The 22619-nt window shown below is 38.4% G+C and overlaps 1 protein-coding gene across 2 annotated transcripts; it reads left to right on the top strand.

The window, feature by feature from the left end:
• The first annotated feature begins 6199 nt into the window (after positions 1-6199).
• LOC129374857 (protein delta homolog 1) lies at positions 6200-17293 on the top strand. Of its 2 annotated transcripts, none has more exons than XM_055053521.1 (6): positions 6200-6532; positions 6793-6902; positions 7088-7151; positions 7939-8069; positions 9408-9549; positions 14374-17293. In XM_055053521.1, exons 2-6 carry the CDS (start codon positions 6851-6853, stop codon positions 15161-15163), a joined length of 1179 nt encoding a protein of 392 aa, XP_054909496.1. In that variant the 5' UTR covers positions 6200-6532; positions 6793-6850; the 3' UTR covers positions 15164-17293. The 2 variants fall into 2 exon arrangements, with proteins under 2 accessions (XP_054909496.1, XP_054909495.1); XM_055053520.1 differs by having other exon boundaries at positions 6202-6532; positions 6809-6902.
• The last annotated feature ends 5326 nt before the right edge of the window (positions 17294-22619 follow it).

The following is a 22619-nucleotide window of genomic DNA, read 5'->3' as shown; positions in this document are numbered from 1 at the left end:
TTCTGGTCGATTTAGAACCACGTGTCCAATCCAGAAATCCGATCTGAGTTGTTCAGACTCTGATGAAAAAGGTCAGAGGTCGCATTAAGGCAGAAAATCGGATTTGGTGTGAATGCAGCCATTAACTGGGATGACGTCATAGGAGGTCAGATCTCCTACGTTTATAAAAATAAATCCCTTCATTTGCTTTTCGTGAACGTCTCAGGCTCTGCAGCAGGTGAGAGTTTGAAGCAGAAGGACCAATTAGCAGCAGAGATGAGAGTTAACACCAAGCGTCTCCGTTTATTACCAGGGAGGAGAACATCCGTTTGTTTTTCTGCTTTGGTTTCCAACAGATTCAGCTTTTTGATAACCTTCTGTGTTTGGACAACTTTTGGAGAGCACGCCTTGTTTCTGCAAAAAGGTAAAAAGGTTACCCTGCAGCCCAGTGATGCAATGTCACTGCAAGGTGCGACAGACTGAGCGTTTTGCTCCTGTTCCCAAGGAAACGAGACAGGAATAACTTCAGGTCCTCCGTTTTCTCCAGATTGAGATTTTCCTCCGCAGTGTTCCTCTGGTTCGCTCTTCCTCTCTCAGACGATCAGCTCTGTCCATCAGCCTCTTCCCACGACCTCGGATAATGAGAGGCTGCTGTTGCCATGGAGACGGGGCCACGCCATCGAAGCGTATTTAACGTCTCCGCGCGTTCGCTCCCTCCGGAGCAGATGGTAAAATCCGCAAACATCATCCCTCACGTTCCGCCCCCCGCAGATCGCAGTGACTGTTTCTGCTTTTTTAACCAGAAACCAAAGCAGAACATAATCTGGGGCTTTGTCTGACACTGCAGCACCGTTTCATATGAATATACATCCACGCTTCTTTGAATTAGTGATGTTAATTCAAAGACTTTACATCATTAATCTGTGAAATTCAAGCCTCACATGGAAAACAGCATCTGCTCTGATCTGGAGGCTTTAAACAAAATAATAATAATAAAGAAAATTTTATTGAGAACACTGATAAATTATTTCAGAAATGACTGTATTTTTATTTATAGATAGAAAGTGTCAGAAACGGTGGCGGTTCTTCGGTTCGGAGTTGGTTCCGGTTCCTGAACTGGTCGCGTGTTTCCTTCCCAGTAAGTGGATCCATGTCACCAGGTTTTCCCGTGTAAAATGTTTTCTGTGGAGGGAAAACAAGACAAAGAAACAACAAATGAGCAAAAAACAGAAAATCTTGATCATTTGATCAATATTTATATTGATCAGTTAACTTAATGCAATATTTATTTATTTAGTATTTTCATTGGTGCAGTAAATATTTTGTGATTTTATATATATAAATATTTGTTAACCTAGTGACTTTATAAAGAAAAGATGGATGGATGGATGGATGGATGGATGGATGGATGGATGGATGGATGGATGGATGGATGGATGGATGGATGGATGGATGGATGGATGGATGGATGGATGGATGGATGGATGGGATGGATGGATGGATGGATGGATGGATGGATGGATGGATGGATGGATGGATGGATGGAGGATGGATGGATGGATGGATGGATGGATGGATGGATGGATGGATGGATGGATGGATGGATGGATGGATGGATGGATGGATGGATGGATGGATGGATGGATGGATGGATGGATGGATGGATGGATGGATGGATGATGGATAGATAGATAGATAGATAGATAGATAGATAGATAGATAGATAGATAGATAGATAGATAGATAGATAGATAGATAGATAGATAGATAGATAGATAGATAGATAGATAGATAGATAGATAGATAGATAGATAGATAGATAGATAGATAGATAGATAGATAGATAGATAGATAGATGGGTCTTTTATCAACCAAAGTTCTTCATTTAAACTGGACACACTTTGTAAATAAAAGTCATTTTGTTTGCAGGTTTGTTTTTTTTCTGTCGTGTTTTTAAATTAAATGTAAATTAAATCTGAGGTTTGCTCACATTCAGTCTGCAGTGTTTTTAGCTGAGGGAGTAAAGTTCAACTCTCTGACTCTGTGCTGAAATACAAATGATGTAAGACGGAGCTAAATTGGTTAAAGTCAAACTTATAAACACTTTTCCTTTTTCCACCGAACTTCTTGGTGAGCCTTCATTTTTTTCTCCTCCGATACTTGCAGACTTCCTGATGCGAAAGCGGCGTCCGTCCTTTTCCCCAGCTGAGAATATTCCAGAGACGGTTTTTGTGCTCCAGTGGAAGCAGTTTGAGATGCTGAGAGCCTCCTGACCCCCCGCGGAGGGGAGCGTGCAGCAGCCAGACCGACACGCGGTGGGCCGTCAGTCATCTGCGCTCCTCCTTTTTTATAATTGCTGTATTTGAAAGAGAGACGTGGGCTCTCCACTTCTGTCAGCCGGCTCAGATTTTGGCAGAAGCCCTGCAGCTAAAAACAGAAAGTTCCTCTGAGAGCAACAGAGCTGAGCCCAAACTGCAGCTGGTGAGGCTTTTTCCACTTCTCATCCGTTAAGGATTGTCTTACTGATCCGTGAGAGGTGGAACGGCCATTTTTATGTTTTTAAAAGTGTTTAAAAGGACTTAACCTGGTGGATGAGGCACGCTGTTTGTATTCTTAACATAGTAATAGTCGTACAAAGAAAATAGAAAAATAAAACTACAAGAATAAAGTAAGAAAATATACAAAAATAAAGTCATAATATTAAGAGAATAAAGTGAAAATATTAAGAGAATTGGGTCATAATATTTTAAGAAAAAAATCTTTTTAAAAATGTATTTCTTGTACTTCTACAACTTTATTCTCATTTTGTGACATTATTCTGATACGACTTTATTCTTGTATTATTCCAACTTTATTTTCATAACACTGCAACTTTATTCTCATAATATTGTGACTTTATTCACATAATATCATTTATTTATTCATTCTCGTAATTTTATTTAATTTTATTCTGAGTTTGGCTCTAATGTTGCTCCATATTTCAGAGATTCAATCACAAAAGGTAAAAATATTTCACATCTTTGTGCTTTTTCATGTCTCCACACTGGCATCATGCTCCAGTTTATTAAGATTGGTTCTTCATGGCTTTTATTGATCTGCCTAAAGGTTGTTCTGTTGAGATGCGATCCCTAAAGGCGGCTGCAGTTACAGGGAAAACCGTAAGAGAAATATGGATCCACATCGCAGAGCAGGGTCTGCACAGCAGGCCAGCGCTGATTTGCAGCAAGAAGGATTTGTAGATTTTTACGTTTGCTGCATCAGGTGCTGCGTTTGTCGCCTTATTTATGACAATAATTTTTCTCCTCCATCCTCATTTTATCTGAAACTACAACAGCTGTTGTAGTGTGGATTTTAGCTTTATTTTATCAAAAATACTTTTTAATTGATGAGAAAAACTAAATAAGGTTTGATGATATTATTTTAAACACATCAGAAAACCCTGAATATTTAACAAGCTGAGTAGAGAATCCACATTGTGCTGAAACACGTCTGACATTTTCTGGGAAAAACGTTAACATTTCTGAGTTTGAAAAGTGAAAAATCTCAGAAATTTTGGAAATACTTTAGCATTGAAGAAGCTACATCTGCAAAGACACAACAGCTGTGCACGATGAAAGATTTCTCATTTATTTACAGGAATTACAGGATGCATGTAGTGACAGAAAGTCCCTTCCTCTTTCCCAGATGGGGAATCGGTTTATAATCTGTTGGCAAATGACAAACATTTGTCTCAGGAGATTTCACACAGAGTCATTTTCTATTGATTGAGAAAATCCTGTGTGAAATCAACACAGCAACATCCTCTCATACTTCAAATTTCAGACAACTTTTCAGTAATTAGCAAGTTTTCTGAAATGAATCTAAGAATGTAGAAATGTGCTCATCTTTTTCTATCTACAAAGGCCCTGATGCAGTGAAATAGTTGGATATTTGGGTTGCATTTGCCTGCAGGAATGTAACATAAGTAGCCATTAGAGTGTTTGCACACATGGTTGTTGGTCCTGTGAGTCTCTGAGTTTCCCTGAGAGGGACTGCTGACCTGTCCAGAGGGTTTCCCATCACTCACCCAGTGCAAGCTTGAGATAAGCAACGGTCGGCCTACGGGGAGAACTGAGCGCGGAAAATGAAGGGACGGATTACTAATTGTGTCTCCTTTCACCTTTCTCCTAAAGACAAAAAAAAGCTTCTCTCCCCGAAGGGAAGCAAAGGTTTCTCTTCTGCTCCTCATTACAGAAAACAGAACTAGATGCATCTCACAGAGATTTTACCACCTCTTTTCTGCCGTCTGATGCTCATTAATGATGTTTTACAGTCAAGGATGCAAACGTTGAAGAAAGACACTAAAACAAACGATTCATCTTACCTTCACTAAGACTGTAATAAAAAGGTGAGTCGTTTACCTAAAGCTGCTCATAGAATAATTGAAACACATTTCAGTTTAAAGGTGACCTATTTAACAGGTTACACTGCAAAAACAAACACAATCTTACCAATTATGTTTGGTCTAGTTCCTACTGTAAATGTCTGAGTTCACTTGAGATGAGACTAAACTAACTTACAGAAACTTTTCAGCAAGAAATGTGAGCTTGTTTTAAGCCAATAATTCCTTACTATTTGTGAAAAAGTTCTGCTTTCATTAGCAGATTATTTAATTTATAACATGGAAAAAATGTCTTGGACAAGTGAAATAATCAGAAAATGAAGAAAGTACTTCTTTATCAATATTAAAAAATTATTAATGGAAACAAGATTCCATGTTTTGCTGAAAAGTTACTAGTTAATTTTAGGTGCATTAAGATAATGAACATGTTTATTAGATTTATTGCACAAAATCATTAAAGTTAAATTTTAGTCTTGAGCTCCTTGCAGAATGAGCTGTTTCAGGGCGTCTTGTCACTAAACCTGCTGCTAGCCACAACTCCCAATTCAATGCATGTGAAAACAACTGCAGTCAGACATGCAATTATACAGCCATACATATTAGAAAAGCAGTAGTGGAGCCTCCTGCACAACCAAGAAGAATGCAACAAGTTATATCTGGATGGTAAGTCAACAACAGAACACTTTTAGTTTTTGCACAGCGGTAAAACCAGCTGACCAAACATGCTGGAGTTCTGGGGTTGCTAAGTAACAGGCGAAGTACCGCCTGCTAGGTAACAGGTGGAGATGCTCTGTTTACATTATTTATCATCTTTCTTCAAATTAAAAACAAACTTCTTGGTTTAATAAAAATCCTTTTCAGTCTAAATCTGCATTAATGTGAAAATCGGGGCTTAAATTTACTGAGGTCTTTGAACTGAAGTCAGTTAGTTAGAAAGTATCCAAGTGTTTCAGTAAAAATGGCGGCTGGATTTATAAGCAGCTTTGATAAAGAGTGAAATAAATGACATCAGAATCAACTTTTCTCACCAAGTTTGTGCACAAAAACTAGACATTGAATTAATTTCCACTAAAATCTAATTACATAAAAATAGGGGAAATAAAAAATGAAATGACTGAAAACCCAAGAACACAAATTTAAAAACATATTTGTATGTTTACAAAAGCAAATGCAAAGAAATCTGATTAAAAACTCGATGTGAACGGTTGAAACAGAGCAGCAGCCAATCTGAAGCACATGAAGCTGTGAAAGTTTTAGATTAGAAATCTTGGACATTTCAGAGTTTGAAAATTCATACAAATATTTTAGAGAACAATCAGAAAATTTTCTCTGACATAGTTTTATTTTTGTAGAACATTTCTGAGATTAATTTCAAAATGTTTGTTTTTTAACTCGGAAATTTTTTTGTGTTTCTCAAAAATTTCGGAAATTAATTTCTTTGGATTTTATAATAAATTTTTCTTTTTTCAAACTTAAATTTCTGAGTTCTAGATTTAAAAATTTTGCAAGAAAAACCTTGTCAAATTTTGGAAATTTTCTGAAATGTTCCAGTTTATTTATATTAATTGAATTTTTTTTTATTTCTTAAATTATCCCCTTTTTTGCTTCTTTTAAATTTTTGACTTTTCAGACTTGAATTACTAAGTTTTTTTGTTTTGTTTTTTTCAAGAAAAAACTTTTTGACTTTGGAAAAATTTCTATAAATTTTCTAAAATTAATTTTAAAATTTCTAAGTTTTTTTGTCGCACATTCTTGACTTTTCAAACTCAGAAATTTACAGGTTTTTCCCCAGAAAATCTCAAAATGTCTAGGTTTTGGGTTTGGGGGACTGTGTGTTGCCTTGTCACGTGTGAGTGATGCTGATCCACAGAAGCTTCATATGTCCAGTGGAGACGGGCTCAGAACCGGGCTGAGGTTCGGTTCTGTGCAGTGTCCCGCCTCCTCCCAGCGGGGGGCCTGCTGAGTGGGAGGAGCGAGCTGCGCCGGGACGCGCCGCGCTGCAGCACCATCATCCCGTCCAAACCTGCAGGTCCGCCTCGGAGCAATCAGAGCGCCGGTTCACCTGTTCACCTCCAGGATCCCGCCGCCTGGTTCCGGAAAGCAACAACAGTCCAGCCGAACCAGTGAAATATGAGCGACGCTGTTCGGCGGCGCGGCGTCTGGATGCCATAGGTAAGACTGTCTTTGTTGCGTTTAGATGGTTTTGGGAAAAATCTCTCCTCTTTCTGATCCCCGTGGCTCAGGTGCGTCGAAGACGGAAATGACTGATAATTATTTCATAATAAGTTTAATTTGAACTGATTCAAATGAGAAAAATTCTAACAAATTGTAAATTTGGCAGAATTGTCCAATTAAAGACGGTTGTTTCTCTGGTGACAAACTTGTAGGAACTGGGATTATTTTAGTGGAGAAACGTTTGGTTTTTATTGCAGTTTGTGATTCTTGCAGCGGCTCTGCAGGACAAAGAGGGTCGCCTTGCTTCAAATTACGATGCATCTCATCGGGTTGGTCTTAATCCTGGTCGTGACGGGAATAGCGGAAGGTAATCCGTGATTTCTAACATTCCTCTGACATTTCAAACAACCCCAAAGGAATTGCGTTCATTTGATCCCAGATGAAATGCTTTTGTTGTTGTTTTCCCTCCCGTCGGACAAAGTGCAGAATATTTGGCTGTTTTTGGCTGTTTTGTGACTCCTGACAGTGAAAATGCGGCTGTTTCTGTTGCAGGCTGGGAATGCAGCGCGGCGTGCAGCACAGAAAATGGGTTTTGTGAGAAGCCGGGGAAGTGCAGGTGTGTTGCTAAAATTACCTCGGATTCCTGAGCAGATGATGGCTCACATCCTGCAACCCCGTTTCCATCAGCTGACTACTAAATGTTCCTCATTCAGGGAAATCCAACCACAACCTGGAGGTTCCACAGCTGGGATTTAAAAAATAAATCATTTTAAAACTTTGAGTTTGGTCAAGTTTACCCACTGTAAACTGTCATTTGTCACACTTTACTTCCTGAGTATCTAAATTATGGATTAAAGAAGTGTTTTCTGCTCATTTATAATTGATTTAAATGGTTTAGATCAAAGCCTATGCATGCATCCAGAACTAGAAACTGTAAAAACTTAACATTTAAGGCCAGATTTAATCAAATCTGTCTCAGTTTTAGCTATATTCTATAAAGAATGAATTGATGTGGTGCTTTGCTGTAGAAGTTGGTTTAAAATATTTCTTTTACAATGTTTATTTTTTATTTACTCTTAACAGAAAATTCAGAGCTAGAATCTATAAACTTAATTTAAAACCATATTTAATCAAATTTAAAAAATAATGTGCTAAAAGTTTAATCTCCAAGTGGATATGCAGCTCTAATTGCTGCAGAAGTTGATTTTATGAATTTACTTTGAGGGTTTTTCTTTCATTTCTATTTACCATAGAGAACCCCAGTAATAGTTTATAGTTTAAGTCCTCTGGATGCTTTGGGTGTTTTGAGGACATAAGAACAAAAAGCGATGTGTGGGTTGGTGTATAAATACTTTCAAACTGCTGTAGTTTTTTATTCTTTTCTCCCTCCTGTGATCCTTCAGGTGCAAACCCGGGTGGGAAGGGGAGAACTGCGACCGCTGCATCCCGTTCCCAGGCTGTTTGCACGGCGCGTGTGAGAAAGCCTGGCAGTGTGTCTGTAAAGAGGGCTGGGTGGGCAGCCTGTGCGACCAAGGTGAGTCGCATCAACCTCCTTTTCCGCCGCAGAGGTGAGGCTGAGTCACCGCTGCCCAGAAGAAAGGACATGAAATTATTCAGAATAAAGAGGACAGAACCGGCCCAAGGGATGTGCGAGTCAAGCGGCTGCTTTGAGCCTCCACACCACCGGGGGGCCCCCAAGAGCATCAGGCCAGCATGATAAATACGTTAATTAACATGGAATAATACAAACTGAATGCTTCTAAACATGGAAAAAACAATTTCTAAAGACATGTTATTATTTACAAGTGGACATTTTGCACATTTGTGCATCACTGGAAGAAGATTCTTTTATGTGCCGTTCATGTCCGCGTTGCTGAGCTTGTTGACAGTAGACAAGCACTGCGTCCCCTTTACTTCTATAAATTATGCATACATTTAAGGTCTAGCACATTTTGTTGACAACAGCTAAAAACCTTGGTAGTCATAGACTCGCAGTTTTTCCTTTTTACTATTTAATAGTTAAAATTGTATAACACACTTAAACTAAGGCTGTTTCAGATCAGTCGATATTGATAATTATTCATTAACATTTAAATATCTGAAATGCTGCCAAACTGTTGGCGTGACCTTTCCTGTTTCATCCACAGTTTTCAGTCCAGACTGGGTTTTTATTTTTAAGTAATCATGAAACCTTAAACTGCTGCTGCGCCAGTTACTCAGCAGGTTGTTGCTAGGCAACCATAGAATGAGTGAGTTGCTAGGTAACCAAAGAGCGAGCGAGCGAGTTGATTCCACCGACTTCCTGGTTCTGGATCGGAGTTCAGAGAAATTATTGAGCTAATTAAGAATGAAGCTGCTCTAAGCTAACATAGAGAAGCTTAGGAATGATAAACCATTTGGGTGTTGACATCTTGGTATGTGGGCCCCCAAACTAAAATCTGCTTTGGGCCTCGAAAAGGTTTGGACCGGCCCTGCAGATAGAAATCTACCACCTTACCTTTGAAAATGTATTCACTGGTGTCCTAAGGACGACATTTTTAAACAAAACCGAATAATTAATAGGGAATCTGTTGATCCCTCGAGCAAAGCGAGGAACAAAGAGGAATAATTCAAAGGAGTTTCTGCTTTATTTTTTGGATGAGGTATTTTGAGCGCAGTTTGACCCAGTTATCTGAGCGTTCACGCTGTCTTTCATATTCTGCCCGAGCATATGTTCGCATCGCCTGTGTTATGCACTGGGCTCCGTCTTTTTGATGATGCAAAGCTGCTTCCATGCGGCGGCAGAGCGAAAGTAGCAACAAAGATGTTAGAAGAGGCACACAGTGATGTGAAAAACCACATGATGTTGTGATTTTCTGTTTTTCTGCACCAGATATGCGGCTGTGCTCGTCCAAGCCGTGTCCCAGTAACGCCACCTGCATAGAGAGAGGAGAGGGCGGCTACCTGTGTGTCTGTCCTCAGGGCTACGCTGGAAAAAACTGCCAGACGAAGCAGAGACTTTGCCTTCTGAACGGGTACCACAACCTGTTTTATTCACCAATAGGAACTATTATTTATACTGCTTCAGGATAGGTGTGTGTTCATCTGCAGCCACTACTAATGAAAACAATATTTATACTTTTCTTGTTTCACTTAATTCAGTTTCGTTGCTCTAATAATTGGTCTCAATACTTTCCATTTAAATCCGTTTAAATCTTGTTTGTAACTGGGTTTGTTTTGAGCTGTTAGAACGATGAGCGCGTTCCCACCAACCTGCTTAGTCTGGTTCGGATCGAACGTCGGCCGGTTCTGATCGAACGCCGGCCGGTCGGTTCGGATCGAACGCCGGCCGGTCGGTTCGGATCGAACGCCGGCCGGTCGGTTCAGATCGAACGCCGGCCGGTTCGGATCGAACGCCGGCCGGTCGGTTCGGATCGAACGCCGGCCGGTCGGTTCGGATCGAACGCCGGCCGGTTCGGATCGAACGCCGGCCGGTTCGGATCGAACGCCGGCCGGTTCGGATCGAACGCCGGCCGGTTCGGATCGAACGCCGGCCGGTTCGGATCGAACGCCGCCTGGTTCTGATCGAACGCCGCCTGGTTCTGATCGAACGCAGGCCGGTTCGGATCGAACGCAGGCCGGTTCGGATCGAACGCTGGCGGTTTGGGAAGATCCGAATGTGCGATTAGTCAAGAAAAGTGAACTCTGGTCCGTCTACCATCGTCAGTCTTGGTTTGGTTGAAGTGAACTCTGGTGCGGTTCGAATGCGTATGTGAACACCAAGCAAACTGGAGACCGCTCCAGAAACACACAGAGCAGTGCATTCTGGGTAGATGAAACCAAAACAAAGACAAAAGGCAGCGCTAGCAAGAGAAATCCTCCAACCGCTAAAAAATGATGTTGCTCCATTTCTGTTTCCATTTTGTGAAGAAGGAAGTTGCTTTTTCCTGAAAAATGGAGATTTTATTTTACAGGATTTTTTGTTTTCATATCAAACAGCAATTATTTCCTACTTTATAAGTATAAACATGATCCTGTCCTGGATAAAATGTGACATTTCCACAGACTGTGGGCTTTCTTTAGGCCACTTCAAAGCACTCAACCTTTCATGTCAATACTTCAAGATCAAATAAATCAAAATGCTCTTAACAGGCTGTCACATTTCAGAGCCACCAAGCTGCCTGTGACCTGATTTCCTTGCTTAGCTTGCAGGACGACGTCGGCGCATCCTTCCTGCGTCTCTGTATTCAAAAGGCCTCGACTTTGCAGTTTCATTGGGAAAATGTTATATCGCCTTTACATGGAGAATATTTGGTCTCTGAGGTGCCAACATCAGACTCAGACTCTGAGCTCCAGCTTGTTCACAAAAGGTGATAAAAACTGACCTTGGATTTTAACAGGCTGCTATTAACTCTGATGAAGATCATTTAAACTTTTTACAGCTGAACTGAGAGAATAAAACATGCAGAGTTACAAGGTCTGAGTGGGCTGAGAGTTCACATCAGAGCTCAGATTTCTGAGGTTTTTCTCAGATTTCTGCCGTTTCACAGAAGAATTCAAATTGTTCCTGGATTTCTGGAGCCCTGATGGATTTTTTGGATTTCTGACGTTTTTCTCAGATTGCTGTCTTTTTCCCAAACTAGTGATGTTTTTTATTTCTCAGATTTCTGACATTCCTTTGAAGGAATCTGTTGTTTCTCTTGTTTTTTCTCTGAATTCTGTTGCCTTTTTCCAGAATTTTCAGTTTTTCTAATATTTCTGACATTTCTTAGAAAAGTTGTCATTCTTCTCAAAATTTTTACTTCAATTTTCTGCAATCAAAAGTTCGAATTCTTGACATGTGATTAAAGGAGCTTCATTTGATTGGCTGAGAGCCGCTCGATTTGGTCCGGAACTGATAGTTTTGGATCGGGTCACGTTTGTAGGTGAATTTCTGTGTTAAATTTGCTGCCGAATTTAAAGTAAAATTAAGTAAAATGAGTGTGTTCAGTCTCATTCAGAAACAGAACAAACCAGATAAATCAGCAGCATAAAGCTTAAGATTAAGCTGAACAAAGTTCTCTGCGTTTCTGAATCTGAGGAAAAGCTGAGGAGCTTTCCTTCCTGCTGCTGGATTGCAATTTGCTGTTATCCATCAGGAATCCTCCATCTGCCCATCAGGCTGTTGGACTCCTGGGACGCAGGCGGCTGCCTGAAGCCCTCAGCTTTCACCAGAACAAACCGACTTACTGAGAGCCAACACCAAACTGCCTCACAAAATAAACTGCTTGGTGGAAAACCCAGATCCCTGCTTGTGGTTCCAACATTAATCGGCTGCGCTACGAGGCAGGGACGTCTGCAAAGGAACCGTATTTCTTCACACTCAGTCAGGCAAGGTGTTGGAGGCTCGTGTAATTACCCAAAGTACTGCTGGAGGTATTGATTGGTTTCTATCTGGCGCTTTCATCTGTCTGTGTCCTGTTAAGCATGACCACATTGATCAGATACGCCGCCTCACAAGTCAGCGCCGGTGGATTATTTCACAGGCGCAGCCGAGGTTTCTTTTATTTATGTCCCGTAATGGGTCCAGATTTTTAATTTGCAGAAAATGAAGCCTGCTGTTTCTTATTAGTGTGAAGGGGAAGAGCGGCTCGCAGCAGTAAAGGAATACCAATGAGCATCACAGGTGCAGCTCGGGGAATTAGAATATCGCTCAAACATTTGTGAGTAACAACTGTTATGGTTCCAGAATTTAATTGATTTCTGATCGACTTGCAGCAAGTGGAAATCCAAAACCCAATTTCTCAATTTAAATTACAAAAGGCAAATTAAAAATAACAGTTAAAGGGTTTATTATGCAAAACTGACGTACATCAATTTCTGTGTTTCCATTTGGATTTCCACTGCTTTTAAAACAGAAAAAGGTCTTTAAAAAAATCAACACACAACCGATTTTTGGCAATAAGTTCATGTTTTTTTGGTGTCTGGAAAACAAGCCTTTTATAAAACCTCCAAGCAACCCCAGCATGTTACCGAGCAACCCAGTTCCATTTCATCTGGTTTTTCTGCTTTCTGTGCAATGGCTGCTGGGAAACACGAGAGTTTTGCTGTTGCCATTCAGAAACCTCTTGCTGCGTTCATTTTGGTTGTGCAGGAGGCTCCACTTCTGCTTTTCAAAGATGTACTGTAGAATTGTACTTCTGTTTGCAGCCATTTTAATATGCGAGTGTAAACGGTGAGTTAGCGGGCGTGGCCAGTAGCAAGGTATTTGGATTTAAAGTGACAAGACGCCCTGAAACATCTAATTATGACAGCAACTCAAGACTAAAATCTCATTATCTTGGAATGATTTTGTGCAAAAAATGTAATGAACATCCTAACCTGTTCAAAGAAGCATGATAAGTCACCTTTAAGTCAGAAATGCCACGCTGCGGTCTGCGCAGTCATGGAGGAGACGGCTGACCTGTGATTGAATCTCTCCAGAAAGGTCACGTCTGGCTGTTCAGTGGAAGACGAAACAGAAGCACAAACAGGATCTTTAACCGCCATCTTGAGAGGATTGTTCCTGAGATTAGAAGAACCAATTAAATATCCCATGTCTGTCGATCGTAGGTTTCAAAAACGGAGCAAGACGGCCAGTTTGGTCTATAAAGGAGGAAATTCAACCGTTTAATGTTAAGCTTCTTATACGGTATCCCTGACATGTCAAATTTAAAGTCCTTCATTCAGAAAAATGTTACGTATGTTTGTTTACGGCGCCGTATTGAGACAAGAAAAACTTTAAATACGAGAATCAAGACATTAGCAGAATAAAGATGCTGAAAAAAATCGTAGAATTATGAGAAAAAAGTTATTTTAATAAAAATAACTTTGACAACGAGATCAAGTCATTTTTTTAATGAACAATTGTTTCAAGAATTAAATATTTTCTTTTATTCTGAGAACTTTATTCAAAAAGTCAAAATGATTGTGGCTGTGAAATGTCAGAATAAATCCTCCTGATGTCTGAGGTTTCTGTTTAGAAAGCATGAGCTGCTCTTCATAGGTGAAAGAGCTTTAAATGCTGTATTTTTGGTACAACCTCCAAGGACGGCTTATAAGGCTTTTTCTGCTCGATGACTCAGTCTGTGGTAAATTGGTGTGTTTACTGAGAACCATCTCCTTTATTTTTCTGGGAAATAAAACAGAACTACGTCTGAAAGGAGGAGGCAGATTAATTAAAATGATCTCCAGACAAGCTCTGACCTTTCTGATTAAATTCTCATCTTCATTACCTCCTCTTTCATAACTACATGAATAAAACATGGATGGACTCAACAAAATTTGCTTTTTGGATATTTGTTGTACTTGGAGTTGGGTTTCTCCTGCTTCTAAAACCAGCCAAAAGAAAAACAAACAAAAAAAACCCTTAAAACCACTAATTTGGTAATAAGAGAATGTATTTTGGTGCTGAGCCGTAACCTAGCAACTCAAATGGAACTCCAGCATGTTTGGTTAGCTGGTTTTACCGCTTCACAATGGCTGCTGGAAAAGATTCTTTTTAATTAATTCACCATTTAGGATCCACTTGCTGGATTCTTCTTTGTGCAGGAGGCTCCACTTCTGCTATTTGCACATCTGTTTGCCGCCATTTTCACGTGCGATGTAAATGTTGAGCAGGGAGGCGCGGCCAGCAGCAGGTTATTTGGATTTAAAAAGACAACAGGCAGAAGTGATCAGACTAAACTCTTATCTGCAAATGGTTCTGTGCAGAAACTAATGAACATGTTTTGTACCGCCCAAATCCTAACCTGTTTAAGGAAGCATAACAGGTCACCTTTAAATAATGAATGCTAGACCTTCTTCATCTCTGAAATGCTTTGTCTTGTTGTGTCCCTCAGCTCTCCTTGTCAGAATGGAGGCACGTGTGTGGAGGCCAGCGGCTCAGCGGCCGACCCTTCCTGTTTATGTCCTCCTGGATTTTCCGGAGCCCTGTGTGACATCAGCGCCGGCAGCTGCCAGCCGAACCCTTGCCTCAACGGGGGCAACTGCACGGACCACGGCCTGGCCTTCACGTGCGCCTGTCCGCCCGGCTTCACCGGCTTCACGTGCAACAACACCAGCAGCCTCGCTGCCTGCGCGGGCGCGCCGTGCGCCAACGACGGAGCATGCATCGGTCAGTCCGACGGAACCTTCCGCTGCGTTTGCCAGAAATGGTTCACGGGTCCCACCTGCTCCCTCCATCACAGACAGAGATCCAGGACCAGGCCTGCCAACACCAGACCAGTGGAGCACAGAGGATTTGCCCTCACTCCGCAGCACTACTCCCTCCCTGCCCACGCCTTTCACAAGCTGCTCAGACCGTTGGAAAGAGACTCGCTGAAGATCACCCTGAAGGAGTCGGTCCACTCCTCCGGCGTCCTGGTCACCCACGGCCAGCTCATCTGTTTCGGCATGCTGGCCTTGCTCACCTGTCTGGTTATCTTGGGCACCACAGGAATAGTCTTCTTTGGCCGCTGCGAGACGTGGCTGGCCAACGCCAAGTACAGCCAGCTTGTTCGGCAGCAGCGGGAACACCTGCTGAGGGAAGCTGGCAGCGCGAGCCAGGAAGAACCGGAGCACTCCGTGAACATCATCCTGCCAGAAAAGATTAGACTCTCCAGCTTCGGGAGGCACTACACCTCCATCTGATCAAAACGTCTCCTCCTGTTAGCGGCTCCCTGCGGAGGGAGACCCAACCAATGTCTCTGTCACTGTTTGCAGCTGTTTAGCGCAGACTGGGCTGAATGTATCCTGCTCTGAATGTAACATTCGACCAAGGGGACGAACGTTACATGAGGCTGTAAATGTGTATCAGTCAGTCATGCTATTAACTATTAAATTCAAAAGATGTCATTGTGTGGCTTATCTATACCTCTCTTCTAACCACTCATTTCTTTTTGTGCTTCTAATTAGATTTTTTTGTGAGATATTTTACTTTGTTTATGAATTTGTACACAATTTATAAACAATAGTTTTATTTTAGAATAGTCTAATTGTAAATTGGTAGTGACCATTCTAGACAAAAAGTGTAAACATTTCTGTTACATAACTATCTATGTGGGACTTATGAGTTTAAATTTATTAATAATTGGTGAGTTTGTACAGTAATGTGCAGTCGATGTGTATAATGGTTTTTCCTGCTTATAAATTCACAAAACAAACATCACCATGTTGTGCAAATGTACCAATGAGTCAGTTCTTTGTTGGATATTAGTCCAGTTTTCATGCACACAAAGTAAGGAAATGTTTTATTTCTTTAAAACAAAGTTTCTAGGCAACTGTAAAATTATTGTAAAACTTTTATTTCCATTTAAATGGTGCCACATTGTGAAGGAAAGTGGATTGAATGGGTTGCACCCATTAAAACTTCAATTAAAAATGGATTATTGATTCATTTAGATGATTGAAGTTTAGGTTTGGATAAAAGTGGACAGAATAAACTGAGTTTTTCCATACCATCACACTTCCTGCACCAAAAGCTGTTTATATTTACCAAGCCTACAATAAGACGCATTTCCACAAAGTTGGAGAATTTGACATTTAACAAATAAGTTTGCTTAAATGAAACAATTTAGAATGTTTTATTTTTTTTAATGAGGTTTTTTTTTTTGGCTGCATCAAAATTGGTTTATTTTGGAAACAATAGGCATCAAGTCACATGACCAACAGAATGTTGCCACTAATTCAAACCACGAAGAAGAAAACAGGAAGTGGCTTTCGGGTGAGCAAACTTATTCACGTGAGATTTTAATTACGTTTCTAATTCAACAGAAACGTCTCAGTTGCGCATTTATTTATTTATTGTTTCGAAACGGAATATTGGCAAAGCGTTCTGTCAGCGGTACAATCAGCAAAGCTAGCTTAGGGCTAGCAAAGCTAGCTAGCCTACACAAATCATAAACATTGAATCCACTGAAGAATTCAAAACAGCTTGTTACAAAAACTTCAGTTTATTCCACTGAAAATTTACAAAACAAGTAAAGTAGCTCTTTGGGATTCATCTGGAAAGTTAATTTATAGAAAGCTAGGTGCGCGAAATGTTTTCAAAGTTAGCTAATCGCTACAGAGCTAATCAAAAAGTTAGCATCGCCACTGAAATCCAGTTTTGTTTTTTTTTAGAAATGTGGCAATAATTTCTAAAAATTTTGTAATGGTTTCCAACATTACAAAATTTACTGCAAAGAAGTTACAACACAGAAATAATCAAAATTAAAAATTATTTAGGTAACTTTAGATGTTTGTTTCATGTTTCCACAGCAACTCAACTTTAACATTTTACAGAAAAGTGTCCTGATTCAGTCTATTTCTATAAATGCTAATTATGTTTCTCCATTAATTGACAGCTTGTGCATTTATTAACGGTTTTACTGAGATTTAATTTTTCTGTCTGTGTTCCAATTTCACAGTCCATTTAACAAACATATGAACTCTGACCTGCTTTGTATTGCTTCCTTAAACTGGATCAACCCCCTTTTTAAGCAGAAAATAATGTTTTTATTAATTCAGTTTAATTTATTAATTGAGTTCTTGCAAAGTATTTTGAATGTGTGGTACATTTTGTCGTAAAATTTGAAATGAAAAAGGTTTGTGTGTCATTCTGCAAATATTCGACGTCGGTAATTGGTGGTTATTTTTCTTTTTACGGTAAATTCTACTTCAGGTTTGATTTGCATTTGAAAACCTTCTTAAAACATGAAGTCATCCGTTTGTTTATGAAATGATGTGCTGTTTAAGACAGAAAAACATTGTTTTTAGTAAAGTGCATCATGTCCAACGTTCTGCTGTAGTATCACCTGTTTTTAAAGCCTTTAACTTCCCATCAATAATTTGCTTAATGTTTTTCTTTCACACCTTTCCAGTAAATTAGAATTTTTTTGAACAGTTAATTTATTTCAATAATCTGGTTCATAGCATGAAATGTATATCAGGGTTTTTCATCTATAGAATTGGAATATTACATTTATGACGGTTTATTAGGGCATTATAGGAAAAAAAAGATTTCTGAGCTTGAAAAGTCAAAAATTTGTAAGAAAAACTAAAAGTTTTAGATTAATACAAGTTTGAAAAATAGTCAAATTTTGAGATTAATCTCATAAATCTTGTAGAAAAACAGAAAAAAATCTTTATTAAAAGAAAACTTTTGAAACTCAAACATCTCCAAGTTTCCTGAGCTTAATCTCAGAATCTTTGTTTTTCAGCAGAAATTTACTTCCTATATTTTCTATTTTCAATGTTCCTACATTGTTGCACATCATACCGGCACACAAGTGTCATGAGGAAGATTTGGAGGTTATTCAGTAAAATAGAAACTCTTCCCAGAACTTTACTTGCAAAAACTCAGAAAGATTTACATTTTTCCAGCTGGAGTAGCTGCTAAAATTTTTTACATACATTTAAAATAGATGTATATATGTAAATATATATTGAAAATATATACAGTCATCAAGTTGTGACTGTTTAAAACAGATGATCTGTAAAAATAAAAAAATATTAAATTAACAAAAAAAAAACCCCAATTAGAACCAGGAAGAGGGGATTAGCGCTGTCAGTAATGCTCATGTAGGCACTGCTCTCTCTACGCGCTAGCTGCTTCCTCACAGTATCTACGTATTGAAGGTGGGGCCAGGCCCAATGAGGCGTTTCGCTCAGCTGAAACCCGGATTTCTGATGCAGTAATTCATGCAAAAGGAGCCCTGACCGGACCTTTACAGCATTCACAGTTCTGTATCTGGGCCCGGATGTTTCTCTGATGAGAAACTGAACTTCACATAATCATCAGAATCAACAGAAATAAAATGTTTTACTGTGTGCATTAAGTCCATATAATCAATGATCTGCTGCATTTTAATTGGATTTATGTAAATAAATTAGGTTTTTGATCATATTTCAATTCAATGCACCTTTATTAAACTGCATTTATTTAGTCAAAGATATTGTCTGAACATTATCCTAATTTAAAGTTTTCAATATATATTTTAAAATAAAAGCCAATTCAGCTACGAGATGGAGATAAAGCTCTAAGGTCTATGTCGCCATCTTGTGGCTACTTTGCAAATCAACACAATGAAATATTTTCTCATTCAACCTTTTTCTTATTTTTATGACGTCACATAAACGCTGTTTAATTTAATAAATTATGATTTTCACGTGGTTTTCGATTTAGTTTTTTTAATCAACTCCGACACAAAACCGGTAAAAACTGAAATCTACTGATCAACAACAGGTGGATGATTTTTTAGAATAAATTGGATATAATGCATATTTGAACCAAACTTTTCAGACTTTTAAGCAATTGTAATATGAATTATAAACAAAGTGTCATGAAATTATGTTTGGTTTCCCTTTAAAAAACAAAACAGAAAACAAGAAAAGCAGGTGAATTTATGAGGAAATCATTCAACAAAACAAATATTAGGCTGGTATTATATTTATAGAAGTTTAAAAAAGTGTAGCAATAAGCTTTATATAGAAGAAGACATATATTTAAAATTTATTTTTAAATATATGTCTATTATTTTAGTTTAAATGTTTAAACTTGAGCTGCTGCAAGTGTTCCTAATATAGTGGCCAGAAAAGATAATTGTTTATTTTTAAGCTTTTTTTCTAAAACTAATAAAAATAGTTACAACGTTCAACCACAAGATGGCGCCACTCAAACCTGTTGCCACGTTGTTTACTTTCTGTCGTTGAAAGTTTCATCTCATTTTGAGCATTTTGAAAGAAAAATAAATATTTTACTTTTTTACTTTTTCCACTAACTTTTCCTCTTGCATCATTAATTCCTTGCAGAATATTTTCTAATCACAACGTTTGCGGTCATATTTATTGATTTCCTCTGATATTGAAACCAGAGCCGCGTTAAAACTCTCTTGAGACGTTCATCCTGGATCGCACTACGGCTTTATTTTCCCAACAGGAAGAAGATTGTTTTGAGCGTGGTTAAATGTTGACATGCCAGCTCCAATGAAGCCCTTTTTGTGTGCAGAGGCCCCCAGGCTCCCCACCACCAGACATTCATTTGTGGAGTTATGACCCTGGGGAGAGAGGGGCCCTCACCTTCAAAGCTGACCAGAGCGGCTGAGAGGGGAAGAAAAAAACACCTCAGCAGACCCGGAGTCATAAAGCAAAACAGAACAGCAAAAGTTAAAGCTCCCCCCAAACTGGAGACCCTTTAACCATTTGTTCCCATCGGCTCTCCGCAGACAGATGAGACTCAACATCCGTGGAAAATCACACATGGAAGGAATTCAGATCCAAAGAATTCCTGTTGGGTTCGTTTTCAGGGGCGCAGGCGATATTTCATCCAGGCAGGTACCCCTCGGTCAGCTGTCAGCTCCACATAAATACTCTGTGTTTCTGCCTTAAATCTGTTCCAGATGGGCCGTAAACTCAGGTCACTTGGACGACCTGAAAGTAAGACCAGTAACATGTCCGCTAACAGCAGCAGAGCAGCAGCAGCAAAACGCTCCCATTCTGACTCAGGGCCACAAAATTCACCCACAGCGGGTCAAACCAGGATTTCTCTACCTGAAAACACAAAATATCTGCTAAATGTTCAGAGAAATACTCTTAAGATACAACCCAGAGTTATGGGAAAAATTATGGCGCAAATTTCCACCACAAACTTTCAAAAATGTTATAGAGAAATGTTGGGAATTCCTGATTTCCAGTCAAAACTTCCCCCCCAAAAAATCTGAAATTTTGAGATTTATTTCAGAAATCTTCAAAAAAAAAAAAAAAAGGCAATTCGAATTTCAAAAATTTGCGAGAGAAAAACATTAAAACAAATCTACTTTGCAAAACAGAAAATTTCAGATTTTTCTAGAAAATTTCTGAGGTTGAAGTAAAATATTTCTCAGTTTTTTCCAACAAATTTTTAACTTTTCAAGCTCAAAACCTTTGCAGCTTTTTGCTGAAAATTTCTTAGATTATCCTCATATTTTCTCAATTATTTTTTAGAAAATGTTCAACTTTTGAAATGAGAAATTTCTTAATTATTTTACAATTTTGAAACTCAGAAATGTACTTGTTTTTCTCTAGAAAATTTCTGTGTTTGATTTCAGAATTTGAGATTCTGGAGGAAGTTGACTGTCTTCCTGTGAACAGTGGCCCTGTAACGACCTGCGTTTAAAACTAAATCTTACCAAATATTTTTAATCTATATTCTAGCACAAATATCTTAGGACACTCGAAATAAGACTAAACGAACCTGCATTTAACCTTTCACCCAGAAACAGGAGCTTGTTTGAAGTCGATAACTCTTCACTTTGTTATGAATGAATGACTAAATAAAGAGGTTTTTTGTAAAACTCTTTGACAAAAATCTTGATTTTCAATGAAAATTCCCAAATTTTTCAGTTGTAAACTAAAGCGTATTAAAACGTCTGGTTCATGATCTCATCAGCAGCTCAAACTGTAAAACAAAATGTTTCCTCTTTTTGTTCTGCTGTTACAGATGAAATTTGATATTCAATTGTTTTTTAGAAACTTCTGAGGAAACATTTCCTTGGCATCATCATGAACTAAAGAGCGTTTCTGTTGCTAAAAGTCGGACTGCAATAAATAAAAACAGTTTTGGTTTTATGTGTTCGATGTTCTCATTTGGCTTTTATCTTCATGTTTATGAGTTTTCCCTCTGTTGACTTTTATTTATGTCTTATCTGAAGCATTAGGAAGGAATTTTCCCTCCAGCTTCAGAAAAGCTGAATGAAATCTTTTTCTGGGGAACCATAAAAACCGGATATATTTCATGTGTTTTTAGTGGGATTATTGGGAATATTCAGCAGAAAACACAAATAAAAACGTATCAGACTGAGAAACTTCTGCTGTGTGATGGATGTGAGAAAATTAGACCTTCATAAACAGTAATATAATCCAGATTGATCTGATAAAGTGAGATTATCTTCATGTGGAGGTGAATATAAAAACACCGTTTGAACAGTGTTGGAGAACAGGGGCGCTGCTAGACGCAAAACGGACCTGGGCACAAAATCTGCATTTAAAGGCCAACATTTTTATCCTGATGCTTTCAAATATTCAGTTTTAATGCACATATTTAATAGGCTTCACTGTAAAACCATTTTCTCCTTCTGATTTACAGCTTTTAAATCTGCACAAGTTCTTAAATATCTCCAATTTTGGTGCATCTTTTTTAAAACTTCACCTCTTTTCATTCTTATCCAGCCTTTCTCTGTTCATTTCTCTGAATCTTTCAGGCTTTATTTGAAGCGTTAAATGAAGCTTTGAGTCAAAATATGTTTGGAAGTTTTGCATTAAATTGATGATTTTATCATCTAAAGAACCAGATTTACAAGATTTTGTTTGATTTAGAGTTAAAATCTACATTTTGTTTGCAACTCTGGACATGTTTATGCTTCATCTGTTCAATGTTTTTAACATTTATGTTACAAAATCTCTGTCTTTGTTCTTCCTTAAGAGCAGTTTTCTTTACAATCTTTAGGCAATTTGTTCCTTCAGGTGAACACTTTTTATTAAAATATGAATTTTACTGAGACACAAAATGAATCTAATAATGGGTAAGGTTTAAATCAAAGATTCATTTGATGTTTTATCCTGATAAATGTGACAGAAAGAGAACTTCACTGCAAAAATACAAAATATTACTAAGTATTTTTGGCCTTGTTTCTACTGTAAATATGTTGAAACACTTGAAATGAGGCAAAACTCATTCATAAGTAACAATTCAGTGGGATATATGAGCTTGTTTTAAGTCAGTAATTTCTTAATATTAACTTAAAAACGTATTTGTTTCATTTGCAGATTATTTCACTTAAAATATGAAAAAAATGTGTAATAATCTGCCAGTAATAAGTGATTTTTCATCAAAATGTATCCTGAAAAGTTACTTATATGTCAGTTTTGTCTTATTTTAAGGGTAATAAGATATTTGCACAAGAAACTAGACAGAAATAATAGGTAATATTTTGTGTTTTTACAGTGTGCTTTGCTCTCCACCTTATAAATTGGCTCAAATTATACAGAAAATATTGTATTCTTTTCAAAAATACATAGTTTTCCACCTTGGAAGGATTTCATGTCCTTCAGAAAATGAATTACGGGAAATAAACTACTAAATGGGGTAAGT

Source organism: Poeciliopsis prolifica, unplaced genomic scaffold, assembly GCF_027474105.1.
Source record: "Poeciliopsis prolifica strain line A6 unplaced genomic scaffold, Auburn_PproV2 SCAFFOLD037, whole genome shotgun sequence".
Classification (NCBI taxonomy): Eukaryota; Metazoa; Chordata; class Actinopteri; order Cyprinodontiformes; family Poeciliidae; genus Poeciliopsis; species Poeciliopsis prolifica.
This window is presented reverse-complemented; position numbering and strand designations above follow the sequence as displayed.

Excerpts from the sequence above, each read along its gene's own strand:
- LOC129374857 (XM_055053521.1), top strand. The coding sequence starts at position 6,851 with ATGCATCTCATCGGGTTGGTCTTAATCCTGGTCGTGACGGGAATAGCG. Across the intron at positions 6,903-7,087 it reads CGTGACGGGAATAGCGGAAG|GCTGGGAATGCAGCGCGGCG; the intron begins GTAATCCGTGAT and ends TTTCTGTTGCAG. Across the intron at positions 7,152-7,938 it reads GAGAAGCCGGGGAAGTGCAG|GTGCAAACCCGGGTGGGAAG; the intron begins GTGTGTTGCTAA and ends GTGATCCTTCAG.